The sequence below is a fragment of the Platalea leucorodia genome, assembly GCF_965183815.1.
Source record: "Platalea leucorodia genome assembly, chromosome: 1".
Lineage (NCBI taxonomy): Eukaryota > Metazoa > Chordata > Aves > Pelecaniformes > Threskiornithidae > Platalea > Platalea leucorodia.
In genome coordinates, this window is record NC_138823.1 from 130570531 (window position 1) to 130598265 (window position 27735).

The window sequence follows — 27735 nt, forward strand, 5'->3', positions numbered from 1 at the left end:
AAACAAAAAAGAACACAAAAAAAACAAACAAAAAAACCCAAACAAACAAACAAACAAAAAACCAAAACCAAAAAACCCAAAACCATCACACTGAAACATTAGTGGTTTATTACCTATAAACAGTGAAAGGGCACATACAGAAGCGCACACAAATCTGAATCGTTGACTTCACAATATCCAGCAGAGGTCAGGAAAGCCGATGAGCAGCAAGAACTGGTGAAACACCCGTGACAGCTCGAGGTATGGCCCTCGGGCGTTTGGTCGGCCCCTTTCCATGGGGTTACGATTCCCTCCGTGCAGTCTGTGAAAGGTAACGTTTGTCTGCTGGGCACACATGTTGCTAAAAGGATCTAGAGTTTTGCAACCTACTGGCAGATGTGTCATAAACCCACACTGACCTTTCTAAAAGCAAGCAGCAACCAAAGACTTAATAAGATGCCCTGGCATAGGAGACATAAGAAAACAAGTTGATTCCTTGTGCAACTGTTCCTACCAGTGAGGATCTAACGCACTGGGGACAAACCTACAAAGCCCTCGGAGGAGATTAATACACGATGTTTCACTGGAAACGTAGGGACTGTGTCTGAAAGCAATATAAGCCAAGGGAGGGAACGGAAAGATACCCTCACCTGACAAAAAGACACTTTGCAGTTAGCAAATAGAGGTATAACCTTGTTAGCCTGGTTAGACACCACGAGGAAATTATGAAATCAACTTAACAGTGCCCAGTGCTCTCAATCCTAGAAGGTAACTGAGAGCACCTTTTGCCTAAAGTGACTCTTTCAAGCTCAAATGAATAGCAAGGTCAAAAAGCAAAGAGCCCATGTCATGGAGGCAAACAGTTCCTATGTGGCACTGGTCAGACCTGCAACCCATAAGACACAAAGGTTCAGCATAAGAGCACCATGAAATCAGATTTGCTTCTTTTTCTGTACACGAAAGACTCAGAAAGAAGAAAGGAAGGGGAGGAAAAAAAAAAAAAGAATAAAATAAGGTATAGCCTGCCATTCAGAGGTTTTATATTCTGCCAAAAACAACAGTAAAAGTGTTCCTGTTTGACTTCGTTATCCATAACTCCAGTTCTTCACTAGAACAGAAGCGGAGGAAGAAAAGCTTGATTGACAAATGCATGTCCAGTCTTTCTGAATGTATCAAATAGCGTTATACGATAACAGGTATCTTCATAAGGCACAATAGTGCAAGAAGACTTAAATGTACATACAACAAAAATGAAATCAACTGCTTAAGATATCATTCAGCACATACCATATAAAAAATTAATAAAAATATTTATAGAATTATATTGTTCACCTACATTTCTCTATGGAATCAGAACATTGGCTCCTCCATGAAGCCAGTTAATTTGCTGGTAATGATCAACACATGATATATTTCTGAAGTCTCCAAAACTGAATTTTCTACTCATTTTCCAGCTGATGAACAAAAGGAAACTGCTCTTCCTGCATAATTAACTTAGCTTATACTCTTATCTTGAGCAGTCTATACAAGGTTATATCTGTACTATCTATGTGACAGTCTCATCTATGACCTTGCTCTGCATGCAGGGGGAAAAAAAAAAAAAAAATCACACTGCAGAATCCCAACAACTTCAGCAAAGCTGACTTCATGCTAGAAGTGACCTAAGATTACCTTGTTTTATATACATATATCCTCTGTATTAAGCAATATTTTTTAAAAGATGTAGTAAAAGGAGAGCACAGTACGAAAATATTTTGAAGCTTAAGCTTTCCAGTCAGTTCAGCAGACTTACATGAGCCCTGGTCTCTTAGTGAAGTTTTAAAAATTTCTCCATGACAAGAATAACTTCTAATTATCTCTTTATTAACTATTACTGGCAGAAGCTTATCTGCTTGACAAGAGAGAGAAGGAGCATTTAAAATTACCAGAGTACCACATTGCTTTACATCCCAAAACGGGTAAGGGTGTCTAGCTGGCACAGCCCATGGAAGTTGAAGTGACAGGGATCTGATCCAGAAAATATCTGTACAGATAGCACGTTAGGTTCCTCAGCGGCTCAGCTCTTTCACACTGTATTAATAGTCTTTGAATGCATCAACTCTGGAACAAACAGAGGGTTTTGGGGTTTTTTTTATTTTCTTGGAAAACATGCTGTGGTATTAGGTTAGTAATTTAATCTTGTTGGCAATATAATAGTTATGGGTATAATCCCTCACGTTATAAAAGTAATTGCCATAATCATAACCTACATTCAATTATTTCTTTTGCTACAGTGCAGCTGCAGTGGTTTCCCACTCCCAACCTGCCATCCTATCGCTGAGGAGACAAGAAGGGGCAGAAAGCAGAGCTCACAAAACACTACTACAGCCCATCCCTCTCCCTTGCCTAATAGCAAGTGACTCCCCATCCCAGTTAATAAAGAGCTCCTTGTCCCTCCATTATGCAGTGTAATCTTTAAAAGATTACATTCTCATTTGGGAATGAGCCAAGAGCCAGTGGGAAATTCTCTAGTAAATTGGATAGGGAGACAACAATATGAAGGGCAGCTGGATGGGAGCACATTTTTTTCAGGGCATTCCTATTCCTGGGGCCCTCCGGCATTGTTAGAAGTCCTGCAGTCTCGGCTCTTTTCACTGCTGTGTTGTCAGGATAATGCAATTCAAGAAGAAGGGGATAGAGATTAGCTGGTTTGAAGATGGAATGTGAGGAAGCGAATATTGAAAAGTGGTAAGAAAAGAAGGGGAAAGCCCAATTATATTTTTAAGTCTTACCACCTTACATAAAAACAAGGGAAGAGCACTTTGTTTTAAAACACTGTATTAAGTGTATCAACAGCAATAGCCAAATATGGTTTCTTTTTTTCTCCGACTGTCATCAAGAAAGCAATTTGAGCACTCCATCACTAATAGCATATTAAGTAGTATTTTGAAAGGCACATTTCCCTCGCTGCTGCTTTCCCCTTGCCTGCACCTTCTGACAGATGCATTTGCTCTGTGGAACCTACTTTCCAGCCCACCCTATCTGTGATCCAGGATGGAGAAAACCAAAACAACATGGGGCAGGCAGCCCTGTCCCATTTATCCCTGCACGCAGAAGGATGCGAGGGAATGAGAAAGGCAACTGCATTTTTTGTGTCTTTTTTTTGGGGGGGTGTGGGGGGAGAGGGGTGGCAGTGTGGTGGGGGTTTTTTGTGTTTTGTTTGTTTGTTTGTTTTTTCCTTCCACTTTTATTGTTCTTTACAAGTACTTTCTCAAGAAGTCACACAAATTTATGTACCCAGAAGACTGGATAGGTGCCTCATGTTTATTTGGTCAATAATGACATACATTAACTACCATCTTAATACCACTTTTTATTAGAAAGTACAGAAATGGGGGAAGGGCGGGGGGGAGCTATAACAAATTAACTTTTTTTTTTTTTAAAAAAGTAGCAGCAGATTTTTTTTTTTTATTCCTCCAAAAAAAAAGTTTTTAATCATAACATGAAATTCTGATCATTATTCCCTTTCACGTAACATAATTAAGTTATTTATTAGGAGGAAGTAAAAAAAATAGTTGTCACAGCAGGGTATCAGAAAGATTGTTTTTAATCTTAAATTGCTGTTCAACCAGCTACAACTTACTTTACCTGCAGGACTCAAGTAACAACAGTTACTTATAGTCCACGGGAGGCAGTAGTTAAAATACATTAAAATAGAGGATTGTTTGCAATTTAAAATCTTAGTGTTGGGAAGTCCTGATTCAGCAAACTATCTCTATTCAGCAAACCCCTACACACATGCTTGAAGTTAACCACATGTTTAAGAGCTATTGAAGTACACGGACTTTGGCCTCATTTCAGAAAAATCAGTTATATACACATTTAACTGGCTGAGATGGATGAAGCAAAGAAAAGAAACTGGGATAAGAGAACTGTACCTGAAAGAGATTCCAGCCAAACAATAATCCACAAAATAAGAACTTATGTGTAGAGGTGTAGTACACTTAATAGCTTTCCTGGTTTTCCTGAAACATATACGTTGGCATTTACACTTGCATGAGTTTACTGTACTGGGAAAAAAAAAAACCAGCATAAATGGGAGAGAACTATGGTAACTACTTGTCATTAGAGAAAGAGGCCTTACATAGGTCTACCTATACATCCCAAGGAACAAACACATAGCTCTCAGAGATAAGACAGGAGTGTGATGAGAGAAAGAATATTTTATAAAGACCACTGAAAGCAGAAACAACAGCATCCAGTCTGACTCTCCCTTCCTCTTTTTCAGGAAAAACTATTCTAATACCCAACATCAAGTGAGCATCTCCATCTCTTCTCTTGTACAGTCATATCCCTTGACATCTCAATTCAACATTAAAAAAAGATAGAAGAGGAAATTATGCTTTTCACACTCCTCTATCTCTGCTCATCCAATTCTGCTAACAGGTACATCACAGGAATATTTTAATACCCCAATTCTCAGAAAACAAAGAACTGCCTTTTTAATGTCTGCCTCGTATGAGTGGTGTTCTTTCTTTCTTTCATCTTTCTCTTTCCCTTGTACAGCCTCATGGTACCCCTCAGCTTTCTCCACTTCTGATTAACATTGCTTTTCCTCTTCTTCCACGTGAATGTTCCTTTCCATTTTCCCCACCAAGTCTGACCTGGGATAGGAATAAGTCCTTTATATAAGTAAAAGTGAAAGGTACTTCTCTTGCTTTCACTCCTTTCTTCCCTTCACCAGCCCATACTTTCCCATCATCTCCTTTCTCTCCCCTCTATCCCATATAGCGTTCAGATACCAGGGAGGACTCTTCCAACACAAAGAAGGAAGGACTGGCAACATATCTTATTTCTCTTTTTCCCTGGATAGGGAAAGAGAAAGTAGTACTAGGGCAAAAATAAACTGCCAGATGATAGAAGCACACACAATCCGCAGATGGGACAGCTTTTACCTTTTCTTCCAGGTACTGCACCATTTCTTACTGAGAGTGGTGAAGCCAAAAGCCACCTCACTTTCTGCACCTACTTTGAATTTCCCTGTGTCTTGATAAGTCCACTGGCCCTCCAAGGCATGGGGGTTGGGCAGGAGGCCAACTACCTCCTCCCGGAAAAAAAAAAATAAAAAGTTGCAGAAATGACAAGCATCAACTCGGAGATGGAGAAAATCAGTAATGAAGTGAGGAGGAGGAGATGGAACTGGATCGGTCATGTCCTGAGGAAAAAACCAACACTGCGCTGTGGCACTTGGGACTCCAGAGCACGCAGCCGCAGATTGATCGAAGTGGAAGAACGATGTTCGCGCCTTGTGTGCCTCCTGGCACTGAGAGAATTCAGATTCAGATTGATAAGTCCACAAACAGGGAGAAAATACCACCCCCCACCTCAGGTGAGGGAGGAAGAGCAGATCTCTCTTCAATGTAGGAGGGGAAGCCATGCTGCCCACACAGACACACACATACTTTAGTCTCTGTTGAGAAGGAGGCGAGACCCACTCAACTAACAACTGTCGAGTACTTTTAGCTCATTGGAAGGTGCTATGGCATGGAAGTCAAGCACCTCCATCATCACACGCATTACACTTACAGGCTACACAGCTTAGAGTTTAACATTGTGCCATAATGTTTTGGGGTTTTGTTTGAGGTTTTTTTGTGTATGTGGTGGTTTGTTTTTTTTTTCCTACAGTTCCTTTTGCAGATGTCTTCTATTTAGGAAGGGAATTTCTAACCTTTAATAAGATATACTGGAGCAATCTACAACTAATGAAAAGAGAGAACACAAGGCTTAAATGACAAGCCAACAAATTTCCCTAAACATTACATTGTACATTTTTACTGAAACTCACAGAAAAATCAGTGAGACCTTCAGAAAACAAATTTCTAAATAAAATCTAGCATAAAATCAAAAGAGGCAGTAGGCATTTTCCAGAATTCCAAAGAAAGAAAAAAAAAAAAAAACACCAATACTTCTCCAGGCTCACAACAATTTTCCTATCCCCATTAAGCACATTTTTCCATCAAGAAGATTTCTCTTAATAGTATGCCACAAACGATCATTAGGCAGGAAAAATGGGTCAGGGCAGGGATAACAAAGATGAAAAGAAAACTGCTGAGAGTTCACCTCTGCTGTTTATTTTGAGGCACACTTAAGATTCGAGTCGGACTATTCTAATTGTATTCAAAGATTTAGTTCCCTAAAGAACATAAACAAAACTAGCAAGGGCCATCAGCCAGAATAAAGCTTTCCTCTTAATCATAGAGTAAGGTCAGCTTTTGTTTGTTCTTTTATATGATAATCTCAACTCCTCTGTGTTGATTTTTCAATTTTTAAAAAAGAAGAAAATAAAGTTTCTTAAGACTAATGGCCTGTTTCTGCAGGGGCAGCTTTTTTAGCATGCTCACATATTTTCTAGCTTTTTTGGGCTGTGCTTTCCTTATCAAGTATTTTGAAGCTTTTACACCTAATCTAGGTTAGCATGCTCTGGTTAGCAGCTTGTATCCATTGAAAGGCAAGGCAATAATCCATCTAGGTTTCGGGCATTTTCATAGAACTGACGCAGAGCTGTGTCAATTTTAATGTCATGCTATGGAGAGTGCATGCAGCTCTTTCCACTTTAGAGGATTAAAAGTGACCTCTCTTACCAAAATCAATAAGGGCAGCTTGCTGTGACTAATAGGTTGTAGAAATTCAAAAGAGACGGTTTGTAACACTGAGTTCATTCTCCCTGTGTCTCTCCCCACCCAGCCCCAGACGGGCTGGCAGAGCTGCACTTTGACATGCGCATTCACATGGCAAACCGATGTCTTTTCCCTTCCCGGGGACCCAACTGAGCCACACACAGTTTACTCACACTTCAGGGAAGAAAGCAAGCTGATATTTATTTGATAAGAGTGGACTTGGCAACTTCTGTAGAGATGCATGTGAGAGAGAAACTAGAATAAGCAAACAGTTAAAATGTACTTTTTTTTTGCTCCCCAGTATGGTTTTTAAAGGCCCTATTTTTACATATTATCAGGACATCAACAAGTACCCAGATACTCCACGTCACTTCATGACCACAGTGGTTTTTTTCTAGTCTCTGACCAAAGGCTTTTCTCCCTTGAGATCTTTGTCTAGTTGTAATAGGCTAAAAATTTAAATTCCTTTAAAGTCAATGGAAGCGCCCCAGAGATGTATGAGGCTATACATCCAACTGTAGCATTCATTAACTGCCATGGCACGTGCTCAGTTGTTCTGGCTTCTTTCTTTTCTTCACTATTCGTTTTGTTACTCCAAAGTACTTCAGAGTTAACAGTCAAGCTTGGGGACTTTTAGAAATACAGTAATTTTGTACAGTACTGGAAACGGGTCATGCTACAGAGTGCACACAACTGGCATAAAGCGAGTTTTCAGTTTTTTGGTTTCACATTTTGTAAGACTAAAGAATACCAGCAACTCAGATCAGGATCTCCTACCTTATGGTGAAAATACCCTTACTCTCCTGGATGTCTCGCATTTCCAATTTATTTTGCTTGAGGTACAAATTAAAAATCCTTACCCACGGTTCATAGCTTGTGGACATTTTCTCCACGTAACAATCACCATCATTGTCTTTATGCCAAAAAAACAAGACTTGCCTTGGGGGAGCAAGGGAGAAAAGGGGCTGAAGTGGTGGGAGGAACCCAACTGTAAAGGTTTAGGAGTCCCTATGGAGGTTTATAAATAGATGACTGCCATGTGCAAAACGTGAAAGAAACCCAGTCAGCATAAGAGCTGTTGCTGTTTTGAAATCTTCTAACTACATCCATTTAGGCAGTAGACAGAGTTATAAACAAACAATAAATCAAGAAATTATTAGCATTTGAATTTTGGCAAGATAATAAAATGTGTAGGGGTATAATCAGCAAATAATAGGAAAGATCTGCAAGCAAACCCACCAATTAATGATAAATAGGACTTGGCACAGAATAACTTCACCAATGTGGATCTCATTAGATGGCCGTGGAACCTGTTCCTGCAGCAGCCCTCTTCGAGTCAGGGAAAGGTGAAGTAACCGAAATGTCAGCGTACCCACTCCCTCACGGCTCTTGGGCTCTGGGATTGTAACCACCTGGGCCAAAATGACAACCTTATGCTGCCGTGAAGGCCACGCCATGGTTCTCCAGTCTTTAACCAATGTGTTTCCTCATCCCAACTTTCGGACCTTTGTTCTGCAATTCCATCTCAACAAAGGTGACCAAAACCACGCAGCTTCGCTCACTCTGGAGAGTGAGAATCCCTCTTCCTCTGTTCACCTTGCTTTATTAAAGATACCTCTTAAAGAGGGAAATGCCCCCAAGCAAGCGCTATCACTTAAACAGATAAATAGTTCGCACACCAGGCCGGAGGAAGGGAGAGGGGGAAGAGACCCTGCCTTATTAGACTAGAAACAGACACACCATATTAATACAAAGAATCAGCATATGGTTCTAATAGGCTTTCTTAAAATGATTTATCAGCTGTGATTAAGCCCTCGACCAGCATGTCTATCTTCATAAATAAAGTAAAAGTGCACCTTGCTCTGAAATATATCAGCAGTATCTTATTACCTACCCAACCATACAGGCTGCAGTCCACTCTGGGGAGCAAAGAGCTCGTGTTTAATAGCACAGCATATGCTCTAAAGAGATTGCCAAGATTTAGGGGCTTTGCCTAAGAGATAGACTTATAAAAATGCCACTACAGGGAAGGTTTATCCCTTCATCATGTGCCATTCGGTCTATGCTGCTGAAATCTGAACTGGTAACAAGAAAGCTGTGCCATTAAAAACATTCATAAGAAGACCAAGGCAAAACACACCACTATGCCATGTTGTTGTGAAAGAAATGTCAGAATGAAATCAGGCAGGCCTCCTTTTTTTGGGGGTAGCCAAAACATACAAAACACAACAAAAACCCAAACATTACAAGAGGGTGACTCAACTTCTTTGGGACAGAGACAATAAGAAGCAGAAGGAAAGTGGACTGTCCTGACAGAGCTCTGCAGGATGATTCATCAGCTGGAATTCAGAAGAACATGGAAGGATTATGGTTAGGGAGGTTTAGCTCAATCAAAAACGTATGCCCTCAAGAATTGCCTTTCTGCATGATACAGGCACTTACTGCTGGAAAAAACATTCAGGTCTTCTCTCAGACTATGAGGATCTAAATCCATAAATCCATTCAAACACAGTCCATTGCTACAGAAGAAGATAAGACAGACCTGCCTGGCAGCAGAAGATAAGATATTGTAAAGGCAGCAATGAGCCTAAGTTAAAGCCTATTCCTCAGAATATTTTTGCAAGGTCATGTTATGAACTCTCTTGTCTTGACAGCTTTTCTGCACCATTACACAGAAAGTGTCCCTTTTGTAACACAGTTCAGTGTGGTAATTAAGTGCCCAGAGTAAGTGCCTGGACATAGATAGATGCTCGAAACAGAACTCTCCAAGTCAGGGGACTAAAGTGCCGACTGCAGAATTGCCATATAAAATATAACGTACCACCCCATGTCCACCATGAAATCTCTGCAAGAAAAGCAGTTAAAATACAGCAAGCCTACCCATCTGGAGAGAGGAGGAGAGCATTCTTCCTGTCTTTAGCAACACTGAACAACAGCTGATAAATCTTTAACACACATGGTTTGTGGGATGCCCTATGCTGAGACCGAGGAGATATGGAATCAATCCGAGGCTCTGCCACAGGCTTCCTGTGCAATTTTTAGCACGTCACTTGAGCCCAGATCCTTTCTGGTAGCTCACTGATTCGCTCCTGCTTTATTTCAGTGAGAGCAAGGCATCAAAATGCCTTTGAAGATGTCTATCAAACTTTTGGGGCCACACTGCTAAAGATACTTAGGAACCAAAAGATACAGAAAGGCGCTTGCTTGACAGAATGGTGGAGAGGACCCAGCTCCCTGCAATTCTCACTCCATGTCTGCAGTTCCTTCAAGAGCTTGGTGTCTCACTATGAAGGAGCTTTGGAAAACAGTGTCCTCTGGAACCTGTTTTTCCTTAGAAAATAAGAGACAAAGCGTTTCGCTTCTCCATAGGAATGCTGCAAAAGTTAATAATTAAGAAAAAGGGGTTTTCATAAACCAACAGTAAGCCCATAAAGCAGATCAATAACCTGATGCAATTAATGCATACGAAAACTCCGAACAACCCATTGGAAAAACTCCGATGGAGAGTTATAATGTATCTTTACAGTACTTCAATGCATCACTCAGAAGAAATGCTATGCTGTGAAGATGCTCACATCTTCACATATACAGATGTTATCTTTAGAGTATAGGAACTATTATACTGAAATCTTTGAATGTAGGGTGATAATTTGGACTTTGAACTTAAGAGTCTTGAGCTATCACCTCGACAACAGCTTAACCAATTGATAAAGTAACAGCTTGAAGTTATTACAATACCTACAACAACAGGACCCTGGCCCTTAAGTACCATATTAACATAAATCATTCCTAGTCTTATTTTGCATCTGCTCTAACATACTCACCATATAAGATACTCAGTTTCAGTGGGAGAATAAGAAGTCGGAGGGACCTTTAACTTGAAAAACTGTGGACATTCTTATATCATGTTTAGACAAATGCAGGCAGAATGTATATATGCGTATTTATGATTGCATAATTAAAAAAAAATCAAAATAGTAAGCATTTAAACGTAGGTCTTTGTTTTTGTTCTGCCGTACAGACTGTCAGTCAATGGGTCAGAAGTGCTCCAGGAACAGGCTTATGAGTTTGTTGGTTTGTATTACTTCACAAGTGAAATTCAGCTGTTTCAGAGCACTTGCCTCTGAAATGTCTACCAGCACACTATTCTTCTCAACGACCCCACTGGGGTTTCAGAGTATTCACAAGGGAAAACTGGAGCTAAAGTGATTGCTGTACAGGCGGGGCACACATTCAGCAGTCAGACTGTTCTGCACCAGCGTGCTGCAGCATTGACACCACCTCCCCCAGGACCATGCATGCTTAAAAGGAAATGAATCTGCAGATCTCCTGTCCTGCATTACTAGAAAACTGGACAAAGAATGTATACATATTCTTGAAACAAGGCTCTGTGCTGCACATTAATTACAGGAGGGGGAAGGAGTCAGGTGAGTGAGGGTAGCTGTTTTTCGTAAGCGGCCAGTGTTGAATTTGTAGTCCATCAGCCAAGCCAACCACCATAATGAACCTTTCATCCCTGTTCTTCTCTTTCACCAACGCAGTGCATTGCCAACATTATTATATGCATCAATATATGCCTCTAAAACCCAAACACTTACACGACGTGCTTTATCAACCTACAGATATTTTTTCTTCTCATATATGGGTACGATATTATCTTAATATTGCCCTTTCCTGTCCAAGGGGTGCTATTTACTGCACGGCTAGTTTCAGCTACTGTATCGTCAGTGATTAAATGTAGGACTGAACTTTATGCTTTAATGGAATGATGGACCAGATTAAAACAAGATATGAAGTATTTTCTTATATCCAACCAACACAGCTCTTGCAGTTTATCCTACTGGGAAAGTCAGAAGATTTCAAAACAGCATATGCTGCAAACGAGCAGCATGTCTCCCAGGGCCTGCTTCTCCCACCATTGATATGAGCAAATGGGATCAGGCCCTTTTTTTTGGTTGGTTTGGTCCTTAAATTAAAATAAGCCGCTGAAAAACAGCGGCAAACACCACCAAGTTTGTGCAACACAAGAAATGCTTATTAGACATTCCATCCAATTTAGGGCTACTGATTTAGTATTTACCTTTTATCTCCTTGTTGCAATGTAAGAGGTTTCCTTTAAAAAAAAAAAAAAAAAACTTAAGCAAAACCCATCATGTTTTTTTATGTCTGCATACTTTTCAGAAGACAGAGAAGAAAGCCTGCAGGCCAGGTACACATTGCATAAAAATCTAAATAAGGTGTGGAAATGAAGTGAAATTTTCCACTAAACTACACCTGCTCAGAAGACATACTCTATCATTTCCAGGTTGCCTTGAATTAGATCATCCTGCCCATACTCATGGGCTACAGCACAGAGCTATGATATTCAGAAAATATTTGCAAGAATTCTCTTCTGGAGATCAGAGAGTCACTGAGTTCAGCACAAAATGGTGAGGTGGTATAAATTAGACAAGTGCATTTTATTTATCTTCTTATGCTGATAGACAGAAATCTATCCTGGTATATACAAGGTAGAAGGAGAACTTAGAAGGTACAAACCAACTTCATGCCTCTTGAATATGCATCAGACAGTAGCATCATCCCTCGCTTAACACAACTAAACCAAATATTCAGATTTTTTAATCATTCTGTAGACCGAGTCTATTCAACCACCAAATGCTCTGTATTTGTTTTTTGGTGGGTTTTGGTGGGTTTGTTTGTTTTTTTTTTTTCCCTTCACTGGACTACTTCAGTTTGCTGATGCTTTTCTAGTAGTGAGGTGCCTGCAGTGGGATAGTATACTTTGAACTGGAATATTGGAATATGTCAGAAAGATAGTAATAGATTTGTTCCTGGATGAACAGCTGGGTATTAATGCAAGTGCCTTCCCCTCAATACTACCTTTCCAAAAAGGGTACACACGGTATTCCTCAAACCATGCACTCAGCGCTTCACAGCTAATTTGGAATGTCACCAGTCCACATAACCAGCTTAATCACAACAGATTCTCCTGCATTGTCCATGGGCTCCCATTCAGAAAGAAAGAGAAGGAAAAAAAAAAAGAAAAAAGAAAGAATGCAGCTAACTGGACTTTATTCTTTGAGTTTTCAAATTATGACTCTAAAGGAGGAAAAAAAAAACCCAAAATGTTTTTCTCTTACAAGATTCCAGCGTCAAGCTGTGTGCTAAGCCACAGTGATATACTAAAATAAACAAAACTATTTCTTTCTGAGTCCAGAGAAATTAGCATGACCAAAAATATTTTTGGAAGACTTTTCTGAGCCATGAGTAAGATTTCCATGCAGCTAGTCTTAGTCTCCAAGTGTTGGTAGGTCCATTAGGACAACACTACATCGCGCTCATATTCCAGACACAGGCTGTTAGAAGCATTTTGTTAGCGATAGCCGCAGCCCAAGGAGTCTCTTTCTGTCGTGGCCTTTGTCTCTTGCATTTGTGTAAAGCCCTACTGGGGCCTGCTTCAGATTCCTATCTGACAGTCAGTCGGTAATGTAAGAATGAACACACAGCAGACTAATTGGAAACACAGAGCAAATGTTACAGGTTAGCTAGCTAGTAGGACTTTTGCCTTTTTTTCCCTTTTTTTTTTTCCACCCCCTCTTTTTTTTTTTTTTTTTTTTTAATTATTTCCCTCCCCCCATCACTCATTTGCTCCCTGGAGATCAGCAATAGCAGCTGCAGGGGTTGGTAGGAGGAGGGCAGAATAAGACTTCCAGAGCCCATTAAACAACTGGAATTATCAAGTAACTTGATGCCCTTGTCTAGGTTTTAATCAGATTGAGCAACTACCCCTTGTAAGCCGAAATGGCCTCTGCAACATCAAGCGTTTCAATCCGTGGCTAACTGCACAGAAGTCCACATCACTACATTTCTCCTCATCTCCTACTCCTGCAAAATAAACACCATGCAGAAAGAACCGCTTAGGAATCCTCTAATTCATGAAGAAGTAGGCATGTACAGAAATGTTCTCCTTGACTCTGGCTAAGATTCCCCTCTGCAGCACAAAGACACAAAGTTTTAACAAGTTAAATCTAAAATTAGACACATTTATCTCATTACGTGGCTGTTTCCTAGCATTCATCTGAACACAAAGCTGTGAGGGTCAGTCTGGGCTATTTTCCCAATCCCTGACCAAAACTTGGACTCTCTCACATTTGGACACTCTTTTTCCTTGCTCAGCATACCACGCCACAGCCTCTCTCCTCTCCTCCTCTATCTGTCCCAGTCTCTTTCCTTATAAGCCACAAATAAACCATCCCTAGACTCCCTTCCCTATAAGCCAAAACCAAACCACTCCTAGACTCCCTTCCCATCTTCTTTCTACAAGCCTCATCTCCTGTTCTGCACCTCAGCCATCAGCTTTACCGCTTTTTTCCAAAAAGCCCTCTTTGGCCTTTACTTTGCAGACCTCAAGATCCCTAAATGCGACTACCTCTGGATTTCATGAGTCCCAGCAGCACACATATGCCTCACGTGTATGAATTTTGAGGTGGGCAATCACCAACAGGCAAAGCAAATGACACAATACAGCTGCTATAAGAAAGAGTACCTATAGAGGAAGAAGCCCTTGCAATTGGAGTCATAGACACTCTGAAAGGCAAAATAATGCTGAGGCAAGCTAAGGAGAAGTGCCCTCTGGCTTTAGCAGCGTAGCTGCTTTGTGGTCTCTTTTTCCTACTTTTAGTCTATGGTCCCGGTTAATGTTCAAATTAGACAAGTAGAGATTACCGTGAGAGCTAAGCCAAATAACACAGTGTTCAATAACTGGGGAACTCCTATGGCAGGGGACACATTACAAAGAATTTCCAAGAGCTGCAGAAACGGGAGAGGGGAAAACAGAGGCACAAAAGGGATCGTTGTGAAGGGGAGGCACTGGGCAGGTTGTTGGAGGGCTGCAGGGAGCAATATGCTCCTGTAGGAAGCCCCACGTTACTCCTGTGTTTTAGTTCTCAAAAGCAACCAGAACTTTGGATCTTATTTGGAAAGTTAAAATTTCATGCATTACCTCTTTCTGGCCTCTGTAGTGCATTAAGCTCTTTTACAATTCCTTGAAAATTTTAATAGCTCTTTAGGATCCCTCAAAACACTCTAGCAACCTTTGGGCACAGGAGTACACTTAACCCCATACAAAGGGGCCTATATAATTCAACCAAAACTTACAAATACCGAGACTAAAAGAATACTAATTGGAAATGGGATATGTTATCTGCTAGGTATTACAAGTTAAAAAGTTTCCCCCTTCAGCATGAATACTTTATGAGAGATACAGACACACGATAAAGCTGGTAACAATGACAAATAAATCCAGGAGCCCATCATGTTGCAGAGGAAAGAGCAAAACTTTTTTTTTTTTTTTTAAGTGAATGCTCCTTCATAATCCACATTTTCCTGTAATGTATTTGAGCAAGTTTGCAATCCTCACTTCAAAGATGATATAATTTTCCCAAGCCTCTCCCTCAAGAGGTGTGTGGTTTGTGTTATAGTTTACTTAAAAGCAGAGACTTGGAATCAAACCCTGGCAAACACAGTTACACACTTTTGGAAATTTAATGCTGGTTTTTTGTTGGTTTGGGGTTTTTATTTTTGTCAACTGTTTCAATAGTTTACAAAGCATGTCACAACTTACAGTGCCACCTAGTTTCTAATCAAAAGGTTACTAGCAGGTAATAGAGCTCAATCTGCTTTCACACAGTGTCCTTTAACATTTCAAAGAACCAAAAGGGGAGGAAGGGTTCAGTATGCTCACACTCACCCTTTTGTTGTTCTCTTCTTCTTGTGCCTTCCTAAACTCGTGCTCTAGGGAGCAATCGATGTCGTTGAAGAGGCCCACTTCCTCACAGTTCTTCAGAAAGCGTGTTGGTGTAGGAGTCTGATCTGAGAAAATGACAAGAAATGATGATTGGTATTTAATATTAAAAGCAAAGGGAGACAATTAAATAGTTTTCCAGGAAAAGAGAGGTTCTAGGTAAGCTCTCCATGCCTTCCCACCCCTACCACACCATCATTAAAAACAAACCACGCAGCACTGAATTTCAACACTATGCACTGCAGGCAGGCAGTGCTTGCCAACGGTGTCTGAAAACAGGCAGTAGTCATCATCCAACCAGAAAGACAACAGGCCAGGTTTTCAGAGGGCACGTAACGCAAGTGCATATCCTTAACGTGTGCAAATGGTCATTATAACTGTATATAAACCTTCAATAATAGCTGCATGCAAAACAGCGCACAGTGCATACAATAATGCACATTTACACCACAGCACGCAGGTAACTGCTGCAGATACACACTAGTTAACACCTTCGAGTGCTTGAAAACCACCTCAAACGTACACATACTTTGCAACATGCATGAAGTTAGTCACAGCAAAAAGTTCTGCTTCTAATGCAATTTTTGAAGGAGGAGCGAAATGACATTAAGAAAAGCTGTGAAATGTTAAACTTTGACCACAAAGAAGCGTCCTTATGTGGTTTATACCTAAAAGCCTTGATAATACATATAAACCACAGGATTTGGAGTCAAAGGATTTTTAACGCATGCCCTCATCTCTAGGAATTTTTTGCCCTCTCAAAAATAATTTGTGGAAGAACAGGATTCTCTTTAATGCCACAGGCAGGAGGGACCCAAGAAGGTACAAGGTTTTCAGCCTTCTTTTCAAAAACCTGCAAGACAGACAAGCTCGATTGTCCTGTGGGCTCAGTTGTTTCACTGATGACCTTGCCTAGTCTTTCTTTAGGAAGTGAAAAATCAAGCCCAGACTTGGGAACCAAGGACTCCTCAAAAGTCAGCTCTGAGGCAGCTCCATTCATTCTGAGGTGAGATCTTAACTCCTCCACCTCAGCTTCCCCATCCCCCCAAAATTACAATACAGAACTGTATTAGCAAAAGCAGGGGAGAATCCATATGGTCCTATCAGCTTTACACACATAAGGAAAAGAAAAAAAAAAAAAAAAATCCTTTCTTGCATGTTAGTTTCTTCTTCCCAAGCCCCCACTCCAGCTCAAGCTGCTTTTTAGTATCTAATTTTATGGAAAGACTGGACTCTCTCTCTTCAAAAATCATCTTCTGCAGAGTCATTGACAACTATCCTATTGTTTGAAATTCATTCTTTAAAGAATGAAAACTGCCATACTAATCCCAGTTGCTCATATTGGGCCAATTCTGACCTCTGAAAAAAGTTTCCCTGCTTCAGTGAGTTCTGGGAGAAAAATCTGGTTTCTTGCACCTAGCTAAGCTGGGTCAAGATCTAATGGTTCCCCCTTACAGGGAACAGTTAACAGACACAATGAACTTTATATGATCAGCATCGAAACATACAGCCACCCCTAAACAAAAGGCAGCATAAAAGGAATATATACAAAAGCAAACAGAGTTTCCACTTGGAAACCAAGGGAGAAGATCAGCCTCTCCCATTATAAAACCAACTGAGGCCAATTTCCACCTGTATCAGGTGCGGTCCTACAGGCTTTACCTTCAAGTAATTTAAGGGCAAACACACTCACTTGCATTTATATTTCTGATGGAACATATTGATGTAACATAAAAAGCAAGTCCTTAATGATAAAATACTGCTTTATTTCTTTCGGCTTGAGCATCATACTTGTGAGCTTAAAGGAAACAAAACTCAAGTGTTTGGGAATGCATACATATTTATCTATTAGTTTTCACAGCTAACTACCATATTACCAGAGTCAGAAATATAAGACTTTCCAAGAATCTTGCAAGAACTCAACACAAGGAGCCAAGTCAATGAGGTGCTGACATTGATGGCAGCTGAGGACACTCAGCACTTTACAGGTCCACATCCTAAACAAGTAGCGCCAAACTAATCTCTAGGGCAACCTCACTGAACTCAGTAGATTTACACCAGAGTTGTCTTTTGCCCTTGGACTGGACTTTGTACCAGAAATGAAGTGCACTAAAAAGCAGGAGAAATAGATTTTATTTCCTAAAAGGATTAATATTACTTTAGTGAACAACACGATTGCTTTTTAGAAAAACAGAGATAATTATTGCCAAGCCTTCCTGGACATAAAGGGCATGTTACTATTTGAATGTGAGGCAAATACAGGCAATGTTTTCTTTTCAGAAGTGGTTTAGCCATAGCAAATAAGCAAGGTATCAATTTCATGACCAAGATGAGAAACTAGGTTTCATAAAGAAGTTGATGGCACCACTTTCACTAAAATCAAAAATCCTGGTTTTTTTCAGAGTTGCTTGAGCCCAGAATTTGGAGAGTAGGGCAGAAGAGAATACACTAACATAGATAAGGTCTTGTTCTTTTTCATCAAGGTACACAGCTGATCCAGAAATCAGGCATTACTACAACAGGCTACAATAGGTCAGAGGCAACGTAATGGGTAACAAGGTGGTGATCAGGCATGTGCAGCTGAAGTTCCTGATCTGTTCAGCATCTATTCCATGAATATTAGACAGACAAAAAAAAAAAAAGTTTTCTCTGTGAAGCAAATCCATTTTAACAGTGAAAACAAGCAACCCAGAGCAAGAACGTGCCTTCAAATGCACAAAGACATCACCAGCTTTTCTCTGCACGTGCTGAAAGTGTATCTGCTGCGCCACAAGCAGTCTGAGATAATCACGTGTGTTGCCTACAGTTGATATTTCCAATTAACTACTTTATTATCTTAAGCATCAAAGCTGGTAGATTAATGACACTATTTACACCACCTACATATTGATGCAGCGATCTCAAATTACTACCTCAGTCTCCCCATATGGTTACTGCAGTTTCTACAATCCAGAAATTGGACTGGCAAGAATCCTTTTACCGAAATTAGGCAAGCCCTTGTGTTTTAATTGGGAACAGTATCACAAAGGAGACCCTAGCATGAGTTACACATTCAGGTCTCCCAGAATTAATAAAATATTTCTAATTCTCAGCACTTAAAAATGCATTAATAGTTCCAACAGCTTGCGCCTGACCTCACTGTTCCCTGTTGGTACAAACAAACCTTTTGTTGCTATCACCAGCACCCAGAACTATTGCAGGCTCACTGAGAACCGGGCTCTGATTTGTTGTACTTCAGCAACTGGATGTGCCAGACCCATCTGGACCAAAACTCGGACAGAGCTATTACCGCTCTCAGCATTGCTGCTGAGGACACGCATTACTGTAGGAAGCTGTCAGCATGCATGCTGTTAGCCACACACCCCAGGACTTTAATGGCCCAAGTTGCATTTTGAACTGGGCAGCCTGGGATACAGGTCTGTCTGGGTTAACCCTAGGTATCTGGCTATCACACTGACCAGCCATCCCAACCCAGTCCCATTGTTCGGCATGTAAAACCCTTCCCTCCCCAACTGCTACCAGAACTAGTTTACTATGCTTTGAGGCATCTACCTCTACCCAACTGTCACTTCACAGGTGAACCTGTGTTGTCTGACAGTTACTTAGGAAGTTACTTCTATCTCGCCTTCACCACCAGGTTGAACACAGAACCTGTCAAGCTTCAAACTAGGCAATAAATATTTTGTTCGGCCTATTACGCAGGTGAATAATCAGCCTCTCTGATGACACAGTCATGGCCAGAAAGGCTGCAAGAAACATTAAGTTTAAATAAACCTCAAAAATGTAAGTGGACAACGTAAAAGTCCCAGAGCAAAATCAAATGGTCTCACCTGTGCAGATCCCAAGTCAACATACTGTATCTTACAGGAGAGGATTTCAGAACCACTCAGCAACCAGATTCTCACCAGAACCTGATATACTGAATATATTTTTGCTGCTGACCATTTTGAAAACCTATCCTCAGTGTCTGAAGTGATGCCTGATTCTCCAGACTAATTGAAAAATATATGCTATAAGGCAATGGGAAATTTGAAGTCTTCAGCAAAGAGATCCCATTATATATTCATTATGTTTGGTTATGCAAATTTTGTTGTTGTTGGTTGGTTTGGGGGTTTTTTGTAATTACTGAAATAATAGTCTCAGAAAGGACACTTAGTCTCAATATAGTGCTTTCAAAACAACAGCACAGGAAACACCACATTTCTTGCTATATAGAGAGTTTATCTGAATGCATTTTGCAAAATGACCTTGGATCCTAGAGTTTCATCCCTCAAAGCACGAATGAAAACTTTAAAGCATGACACCAGTTAAGAAAAAACTGGACAACCAAAGGACAGTTATGTGAAACAAGCTTTCATTTAGGAAAAAAAAAAAAAAAAAAAAAAAACTTCAGATTCAGTAAGAGACATCTAACAGCACAGCTCCCAAGTGTGTAACTTGATTCTTCATCTTTCTTTAAAAAAAAAAAAAAAAAGTTTAGTCTGATGTGCAGTAATAACAGGCATTTGGCTTGTTCAGCTGCGGGCTCTGTTGAAGTTATATACTTACCCATGTTATACTTTCACACAATGATAACAAAGTCAGAGTAATAGGGCTAGCACTGAAATTTGAAGGGCTGCCCATCAAGCAGCCACAAGAGGAATGTCCTGAGAAATTCAAGAAGATTTCTTCATTGATTTGGCAGGTTACTTCCCAAGTGCACCAAGAAGCTCAAGGTCACAACACCTCAAGCAGGTGATGGAAAAGAGGAGGAAGAGGTGCACCCAGTCGTACCTGGTGGAACTGCCCTCACCCAGGGGCTCACAGACAAGGGCTCCCAAGGACTTCACTGCTTAAAGATTCACTGTTTAAAGCGCAGGTTGGACTTTCTGTGTGGTTACGCATACTGGGTACAACACATCTTTAATCTCTTCTGGTCACTCAGAACCTGACCACTTGAATTTTAGAAGACTTTTCATTTCATTATTTGGGGGACACAGAAGTGAACAAGAAATCAAACAAAATTCTTTTTCCTTATATCCAATCATTTTACACTCCACAAAATTCACGCCTAGATAATTTTTTTCTCCTTGTGGTTTACACAGGGAGGTTTAAGCCAACCAAGGATGCCATAAGTTACCTCACTGACACAGGCATTACCTGGGAAAAGTAATACATTTGCACTACCTTTAGCACATACCCTTTTTCATCTAGAGGATACTGTTACAATCTCCACAGTGGGCTTTACCACTAAAAATCTAGAGGACTGGATTTCAGTAAATAGAATCAGGAAGAAACAAGGTTTTTATATAGATAATCCTGGCTTCTCCTGTATCTGCTAGCAGCACTTTTGGAAGGACTTCCCCCGTCTCCAACAATGGTAAGGTGTCGCTCCTTCCTTTCCCAAATTTGATACCACAGGAATCTCAGTGTCCCCAGCTCCCAAAGTTCAGTTCCACACCGCTTTTAGTACTTACCTGGAGGGAACGATCTGTCCCACAGACATTAATATTTCAGTGGTAAAACAACAGAGGCTTTGACACACAACAAACTACAAACTTCAAAGCAATGTAATGTTTAGTTAGCACAACAGCAGAGATTACACCTATTTCAGTCAACCTAACCACAAAGTTCCCTGCCACGATGACTAGCATGCAAAACTTACACAAGATATTCTGTGTTATCTCAAACAGCTCTTTTTTGGCTAGGAAAGATGGAAATGGAAACGGTCAATGACTCTCTATCCATACTCACAAGGCTTTCTAACAAAAATAAAATACATACACAAAAAGGAACAAATAACATTACAGTCTTTTTTTCTGTCTTTTTAAATGAATGTCAAATTATCCAACAAAAGGATCAGTTGCATTTTCACACAATGCCTTTAGCAAACTTCCCTTCCATTTATACAGTCAGAGAACATAAAGCTATTTAGTGTACGTATGTACCTGGAGTTTCTGAATTAGTTCAGGAGTCACTGGATTTAATAACACTTGTTCTTCTTCAGCCAGCATTAAAAAAATTTAAGTAAATATAGTGGAGCTAGTTGATAATGAGGAAGCTCTTGGCTAGACATACCCGATAAAACAGCAGAGCACCAATAATTTCAATCAGGTCACCGAACCTTGTTTATTAAACACTGACCCCACCTACATAACATATAGTAAACTTTACCTCTCACTTCCAAACTGATATTTCATAACTCAGCACAGACTTCACACAAGAAACAAGTTCCTACTTCCCAAGTCATATTTTGCTTGGTTTCTAAGATGTTGTTTTGGTATAAGACTGACAGCCCCTCAGTTTTAGTGCCTACCTCCAACAATAGTTTATAGAAGACATGCTTAGTGCGTGTTAAATATTACTGATATTATACTGACCCCAGACTGGGTATTAGCTATCTCTGGAAACAAAGTAGATAATTCTAATGGCTACCTGAAAGCATACAGCCCGTTATTTTGCATGACTAATTACTAATAATGAATGGATTCAAATACAACACATTAAAAGGTAGTATACAACATACTGGAAAAGAGGAGAAAGTCTGATTTCTAGGCACCTTAATAAAAAGGGAAAAAAAGAAAACACCACACACTATCACTGCACCTGGCTTATTATAGGGCAATTGCTGCTGCAATTCTTTGAACTTACTGATGACAGAAACAATTTAAAAAAAAAAAAAAAAAGAAGTCAAATATGCAAAAATGAAAAAAACAAGAAGGAAGACATGAAGACAAATGTCTAAGAAAAGTCTGTCTCTTCCCCATATATCATTAATTTTTTATTATGAAATCCAAGAATAAAACATCTTAAACTTTAAGGTATTTAGATTTCCCCAGGGTTTAGGTGGGTAATGAAACAACTATTTTTCAATGTCTCCCTGCAGAGAGTAGATGATCTGTGATGCTTCCAAACTAAGGATTGCAAAATGCCAAACAAATCCACCAAATGAACACAAAAAGAAGAATCATACACAGCAGCACCAGGTTGCCAGGCCATTACGGTCAGGCACGTTTGCTGCAGTCTTTGAGAACACGTGCAGCTTTTTACTCTTTCATTACTACAGAGGATTGTCATACACAAAGCACAAAGAATACGTCCCTCAGAAGCAATCTTGGAGCATTTCTGGCCACAAAATTCTGCATTTCTATTTACTTAGTTGGCTAACTAGAGGTCTAGGGGCCCCACTACTGGTGGCAGTGGTGGAAGCCAGGCAAAATGTTCTGACTGGGAAAGCAACCCAGTGGAAGGACAGCTATCTCATAGAAGTTACCAAGCATAAATGGAGCTACTCTACTCAGGGGACTCCTGATGACAGAATATACTCCTTAGAAACTGCCCTCAAGCAAAAGTCTTGCCAAACAGAAAGTTCTAACAAAAGCCAGCACTTTCACAGTGTGAATGTGCCCACAGTACAGATGTCTCCGAGCAGTTTCACTGCCGGAGGACACAGCCAAGTGCAAGAGCAGCATTTTCTCACTCGTGCTTGCAAACACAGGATTCTGCGAGCATAGCTGGCATGCAGGCACTTTACAAGCCCTACTCTTCAATGTGCTGTGTACTGTTCCTTTCTAAACTTAGTCCACTATGGCATTTTCAAGTGTAAGAGGAAAATAAATTCTATTTGGGACAAAGTCTGTCTGATTTCTCACTGGTGCCTAAAGTCCCAACAACAACAAAAAAGCCTAAATCAAATATTTGCAAGCAATTGCTACCCAATTATGATTTTCATAAAAATGGAAACAGTTTATCCATAAAAGAAGTAGCCTGCTGGAGACCCTTTAATCATTATATATTTGCACCTAAAATGGCACAATTTACCTTGAAGAAGCCCGTTTCAAAAGATAAATATCAAACACTGGTTAACATCCGCACACACATTTGCAGCATAGTTTTTTTCTACAATTGCTTTGAAACCTGAAAAATCCTAGTGATATTATTCTTAATAATCCATTAATATAGCCCAAGGAATATACAATAGGAAAGGGAATAGGAAAGGATAGAAGTGGTAAGATTAAGGCTAGCTTGACCTTACCCAGCACTCACGGAATGCCAGCAAGCCGCCTATGCGTGGTTACTCAGACAAGAGTATGAAAAAACTACATAATAAACTACAGGATGTAATTGCACATAATACCAAATAACCTCTGTGTATGACAGGGGAAGTGCAGACAGAGATGGTTACCTTTAAGGGGAAAGAGTACTGGGTATTACCCACTGGTTTACCTTTCCTGTTACAGCTATTCACAGTGGGCAGGTCTTGAGCCACCATAAAGGTGGCTCATATGATGTGGCCTGTTACGGTTGCTAAAGTGAGCCTGTCAAACTTAAATAGTGAGTCTTATAGGAACAGTAAAAATGCACTTCATTAACACGCTCACTGCTGGGCTCTAGGTGACATGCGCTTAAGTGCCTATATTTCACTGGCATGTTAACACGGGCGTCAGCGATAGAGCTGCCAGCATGGCTGAGGTTCAACAATTTCTCTCCCTCTCATGCCAAACCTGTGGGAAGGCACAAGAATGGCAATTGTCTTTTTGTTCAAAGATACGCATTCTAGCTTATTCCATCTCTACTTGTTATTTAATTGGAGCTGGGGCTTTTTAAAACCAATCTTGGAGGTATTTTGCCAGTAGCTTTCCAGTAGGAGTCATGCTTTCAACATCATCTGAATAGTTATCTTGACTCTTGAATTCGTGTCTTCTTACCTGATAACATATTATCTGTTTTTATTGAAGGAAACTTCAAAGTCATTTCATGTTTGTGCCTGTGAATCATCAGATGATCCTCTGTTGGAAAACGCTGTCAGGCAAACACAGAGAGAGAGGAAGAGGGGGGGGAAAAAAAGAATTTAATTCTCTAATAAACTTTTGGCATTGGACAGAATTTCAAAAATGAGAGAGAGAAAGAAATGTATCCAGCTAGAAATGTGTCCAAATGGCACGGGAAACAGAATATTTGAAAATGCAAGTGAGTATGAGTAACAAATAGCTGTACTTTACTTAGAAACATATTTGCTACAGTGCTCCCTGGGGCTGCAAACCGCAAGGTGTCATGCATTTGCCTGAAAACGCTGCAGACCACGTTTTGGATTCTAAGGGTCTCAGACACTCCAGCTACCGTAGCCTCACAAGTCACCACGTGCCTGAGGATCTGCGATAACTGCTGTGGTGTATGTTCTTAGCCCACGGCAAACGCAAAGTAATGCGGCATATCTTAAATCACTTTACTGGATTTTTCTGCTTTTGTGTCTTTCTGCAACCTATATCTGCGGAACAGCAATAAAAATAATCAAATAAGCCAGCCTTTCCCTACCCAAAAGTATTCAGGCAAAATGCATTTTTAATTTTGGAAACCTCTGATACTTTGACTTGATTCAAAGTGGCAATGCAATGGGGCTCAGTATATAACAACTCTTTATGACCCTTTATGATATTAAATTAAATTATTTTCCTTTGTCAAGCATAGGTGGAGAGATGTGCTTTGTAAGAAACTAATCAGTGTGCTAAGTTTGTTTTACAGTCTGATAACAGACTTCTACAACAAATAGCTTCCTTTGAACAAGGCAAAGAAGAGACAAGCTTGAATAAATGTTCAAGCGCTTGCACACTTGGGCTCTAAGAGCAGACTGGTTCTGTTAAGTTTCCTTCACCAGAAGGTGCATACACAGGCCTTTGCTACAAACTACTATAATAGTTTTAACAGGGTTATTTCAGAACTAGCAAAGGCCAAAAGTTGTATCACCAGGGCTTGAGGGGGAAAAAAAAAAAAAAAATTAAAAGCAGCTTTTTAAAGCAACAGGTACATAGGAGACTGTAGAAAACTGGCAACAACAGAGTTAAAGTGACTTAATGCTTTCAACACAGTATTCTTGGCTAAGTGACTTTGCTTGTGGCTATAGTATAAATAGTTGCAGTATGTTACACCTTCTGAGAATCTCTATAAGCCCATAGACAAAGCAGCATAAATAATAGAAATGAATTCTCTGGAAAAGAAAAAAAAAAATCCCAAAGACCTTTTCCTCACTGTGAAATCCTGGTTCATTGCTTACTCATCTGGAAGAAATGCAGCACTAGAAATTTATGTTAAGAACAAAGGGAATATGTGAAAGACCTTGCTCAATGAAATGGGGGGGGGGGGGGGGGGGGGGGGGAATCACGTTTTGTTCTCATGGAAATAGATTTTCCTTCATGGACACCACACTCTGTCTTCAGGGTGAAATCAGCCAGCTTAAAGAGGGCATGGGACAACTGGGGAGAAGCTATTCCTCCAGCCCAGATTTCTGTCTTTTTTGTAAGTCTACTTTCTTCCTTGTGCAGAAGGTCAACTCCCTCAGCCCTCAATACGCATCCGCACTGGCTGACAGAGAAGCCAGTCCCCAGGCAGCTTAGCTGGATAGCAGCACTGCACTATGCACTTCTGTCAAGTCCTCATTTACAATAAACGGAGGTCATGTTTTGAAATGGGAAATTAAATGTTTTTTAAGATGAAGTCACACCTACATTTCTTGTCTTTTCAAACTGTAACAGCATACAAGCAAACCTGCTCTCTGAACATCTAAATGAGCTTGTTTGGATCAGCTTCTCCTCCACTGAGGAAATATTAATTAATAGCTGACATGAAAATACTCAAGTCCACTGACCTGAGTGGAAGTTAGTTTTAAGATTCAACAAAAAGGTAAATAAAACTTGACTATAAAACTCAGATACTTTTATTCTACCTCTGTGAAAGAATGGTGAAAGTTTAACTCTGCATGTGGAGATCTGAAGTGACAAATCCTCGACCAGAGGGACAATCCAAAAGATGCACTCTGACACCTGTAGAAAGGCTCCCACTTAGTAAAACAGCAAAGCTGCTCGGCCAGTTGTTAACCAGACCTCAGGCTTCTCCCTTTTTTCAGCTCATGGCAAAATCAACACCTACACTCCAGTAATAGTCACCCATCGTTCCACCAGAAGAACCTAAAGGGTTGTAAAAATACTGGCCAGCTGAAAACTCCCAACATACAGTTAAAGCAGGGAAATATTACCCTCATTAAGAGAGGGGGACTCCGGGAAATGGGTAAGCTAAATCACTTAAAACAGATGCATACAGGAAGCCTGTGGCAAAAGCCCAAAAGATACCTTGCCTGAAGATTTTACTCACAAACTCTTGTCACTAAACCGAATCAGGGTTGGAAGCACCACACGTGGAGCTTCCCTCATCGCTGCGGGGGGGTGGGGGTGGGGGGGGGGGAGAAACTTCCCTCACCACTGCAAAATCATTGAAAAACCACATAAATCCCAATCCAAAATCTCAGCAGGTAAAATCCTTGTCACTTCAGGTTTTTTAAGATCATTAAACATCTAATGTTACAGGTCAGATTGTACCCTCAGAGACACATGGCAGATCACCAGTCAACAGGAATCCCAAAAGTACATCCTGGGGCAGAATTTATCTACAGGCTGCATTTTCTATAAAGAATATTTAGTAGGAAGATGTCTCAAAGATTAAAAAAAAAAAAAAAAATAAAAGCTAATAAGACATTGTTGTATTTAAGTATTAAAAATAATCATGAGGGTTACCAGATCTAATAGGAAACGTAATATATTCCATCGTGCATCTAAGCAGAAGACAGACAAATGTGTCCTGCCTAGTGTGTCCTCCCTTGCTAGCCACTAAGGGAAATTCGCAACACCTGACTTGAAACATTAGGCTTGGGGATGAGGGAAGGCATGGAAGCAGCTTGAGAAGCACTTTTACCAACTCACTTTTGACTGGCTGTTGTATTTGCTTTAAATATTTTGTAATAATATTTTGTGGGGTAAGGAGGGAGTTAAGGGGGGGAAGGACTTAAAACACAACACACATTATTATTAGACATGTGTTAATATATCAGGAGGCATTATACAAGCCAGAGCTAGTGCTGAGGACTCAATTAATATCACCGCTGACTCCACTCACCTGTGAGCAGCCTGGGGCACTGCAGACAAAAGGCCTCTCCTGCTCCAAGTTCATCTTTGATTCCTCATAAATCTACATGTTAAAAGGGGGAGGGGGAAAGAAAGGGAACCTATGAATATATACGTTCTAAACTTCACACATACATGCAACATACAATCGTCACTGTTTGTGCTTTTATTTCAAACTCCCAAAAGAGACCAGAACAAAGTTTTCATCCTCAGAGTACTAAATTTGCTAATATTCAGCAGGCTCCCTACAGTCTAAGTTCTTATTACTCCTTCCTGAGCACATGTTTACTTTGAAGGAAGAGAAAAAAGAAAAAAAAAAAAAAAAAAATTAAGCTTTCACAGCAGAAATATGCCTCAGAAAAAAGCG

At 40.2% G+C, this 27735-nt stretch overlaps 1 protein-coding gene across 1 annotated transcript in view; it reads right to left on the reverse strand.

Annotated features, from left to right (window-relative positions):
- Positions 1-27426, reverse strand: part of CREB5 (cAMP responsive element binding protein 5) — a gene marked incomplete at its 5' end in the record, with an annotated part of 212591 nt that extends 185165 nt beyond the window's left edge. The window contains 3 exons of the mRNA XM_082309673.1: positions 15385-15506; positions 24126-24219; positions 27361-27426. Coding sequence (XP_082165799.1) covers positions 15385-15506; positions 24126-24219; positions 27361-27414 — 270 coding nt within the window. The remainder of the gene's footprint in view (positions 1-15384; positions 15507-24125; positions 24220-27360) is intronic.
- Positions 27427-27735: the final 309 nt, after the last annotated feature.